This window comes from Corvus brachyrhynchos, unplaced genomic scaffold (assembly GCF_000691975.1).
Source record: "Corvus brachyrhynchos isolate BGI_N302 unplaced genomic scaffold, ASM69197v1 scaffold119, whole genome shotgun sequence".
Taxonomy (NCBI): domain Eukaryota; kingdom Metazoa; phylum Chordata; class Aves; order Passeriformes; family Corvidae; genus Corvus; species Corvus brachyrhynchos.
Window position 1 is genome coordinate 814635 of NW_008240054.1, and position 2218 is coordinate 816852.

The following is a 2218-nucleotide window of genomic DNA, read 5'->3' on the forward strand; positions in this document are numbered from 1 at the left end:
CGGGGAATCCAGGGGCCCGGGGGGCACCGGGACTTTGGGAGGGCTCAGGGGCTTGAGTGGAGGGACTGAGGTCCGGGAGGTCCCCCCCACCCGAGGGGGGCCGGTGGCGTGGAGCCGTGACAAGTCAGCACCGGAACACAGGATGGGCAGTGCGACGGGCGGCCGGATGGGGGGGACACGGTCACTGACCGACGGATGCCTGGGTCCCCCCGGCCTGGTGGAATCACTGACCCCCCTTCATCCCCCCCGGGCTGCTGATGGCCTTGGATGTGCCGCAGGAGCGGGGCCTGGGGCACCTGGACCAGCGGTACCTGGATCCCCCTTCATCCCCCCAGGGCTGCTGATGGCCTTGGATGTGCCGCAGGAGCGGGGCCTGGGGCACCTGGACCAGCGGTACCTGGATGGGCTGGACGTGTGTCGCTTCCCACTGCTGCCCTTCCTGCAGCCCCTGCCCCTGGACTGGATGTACCTGCTCTACACCATCATGTTCCTGGGTACGGACTGGGACAGGCCCGGGAGGAGCGGGACGGGCAGGGGACAGCACTGGGGCAGGAACGGGGCTGGCATACGGGCAGGAATCACGGGGGGGACTGGCACAGGGGTGGGAATGGGCACTGGGATGGACACTGGGACTGGGAGGGAGCTGAGGGAGGCTGGGGACAGGCACCAGGAGGGGCTGGGGGGTACACCGGGGGTCCTGTGCCCGCAGGAGCGTTGGGCATCATGCTGGGGTGCTGCTACCGGCTGAGCTGCATCGCGTTCCTGTGCCCGTACTGGTACCTGCTGCTGCTGGATAAAACCTCCTGGAACAACCACTCCTACCTCTACGGGCTGCTGGGCTTCCAGCTGGCACTGCTGGGCGCTGACCGCTACGGGTGGGCACCTGGAGGGCTGCAGGGACCCCCAGAGCACAGGGAGCCTGTGGGGACACGGGGGACACGGGGGGCACTGGGGATCCCAGGGCTCTGCAAGGCAGCAGGGTGGTGACGTGGGGCTGGGGTTCCCATGGGGCAGCAGAGGTTTTGGGGTCCCTTGTGGCACCAGGGTCCCAGTGGGGCGGCTCAGACCCCTAGGTCCCCATGGCACTGGGTCCTCAGGGGGTGGCACAGGTCCTCAGGGGGTGGCACAGGTCCTCGGGACCCCCATGACGTTGGGTTCCAGTGGCCCCAGTGTCTCTAGGACGTGGCACAGGCCCTGGGGACCCCTGTGGCACTGGGTCAGCTGTGGGTGGCAGGGGGGCCCCCTGGGATGGCACAGGCCATCGTGTCCCCAGCAGGTGGCACGGGTCCCGGGGTCCCCATGGTGCTGTGTCCCCAGGGGATATCCCTTTGGCACTGAGTACCCACCCGGTGGGACAGGTCCCGGTGTCACCCCTGGCACTGTCGCCAGTGTGTCCCCGGGGCAGTGACAGGTGTCCCCAGGGCTCTGGCAATGGGGTGACAGTGGCCTTGTCCCCCCGTGCCCGGGGTGCCCCGTGCTCCTGCAGGTCTGTGGATGGGCTCTTCCGTCCCCAGAAGAGGAACGCCCACGTCCCGCTGTGGAACTACGCCCTGCTGCGCGCCCAGGTGGGTGTCCCTGCCCGGGACCCCCGGGGCCCCCCGGCACCCCCGGGACTCCCTGACCGTGTCCCCCCAGGTGTTCATCGTGTACTTCATCGCGGGGCTGAAGAAGCTGGATGCCGACTGGGTCGGGGGCTTCTCCATGGGGACCCTCGCCCGGCACTGGCTCTTTGCACCCTTCAGGTCAGGGGAGGGGAAGGGGCGAGGGTGAGGAGGGGGACAGGGGTGGGCTGAGGATGAGGAGGGTGAGAGGTGATTTGGGGTGAGGATGAGGAGGGTGAGGGGAGTTGATGGGGGTGTAGTGGAATTGTGGGGTCCAAGGTGAGGATGAGGAGGGGGTAATGGGGATGGGGTGACAGGAACGGGGCAGAGGAGGGTGAGGGGGGGTGATAGGGATGAGGATGAAGGCGAGGGTGGGACAGGATGGGATTGGGATGAGATGGGATGGGATGAGGAGGGTTATGGGGTTGGAGTGAGGATGAGGGTAAGGAGGTTCGATGGGGAGAGGAGGGGGGCTCATGGGCTGGGGTTAGGGATGGGATGGGATGAGGACGGGTTCAGGGGGATGGGTTTGGGTTGAGGATGAGGAATGCGACGGACAGGAGGAGGAAGGGGGGGAGGTGATGGGTGGGAATGAGGAGGGGCAGGGTGAGGCTGCG

General features: G+C 67.6%; 1 protein-coding gene across 1 annotated transcript in view; it reads left to right on the top strand.

The window, feature by feature from the left end:
- The first annotated feature begins 166 nt into the window (after window positions 1–166).
- Window positions 167–2218, top strand: part of GGCX (gamma-glutamyl carboxylase) — a 7583-nt gene continuing 5531 nt past the window's right edge. Inside the window, exons 1-4 of the mRNA XM_017744688.1 lie at window positions 167–494; window positions 710–875; window positions 1487–1565; window positions 1636–1766. Coding sequence (XP_017600177.1) covers window positions 167–494; window positions 710–875; window positions 1487–1565; window positions 1636–1766 — 704 coding nt within the window. The remainder of the gene's footprint in view (window positions 495–709; window positions 876–1486; window positions 1566–1635; window positions 1767–2218) is intronic.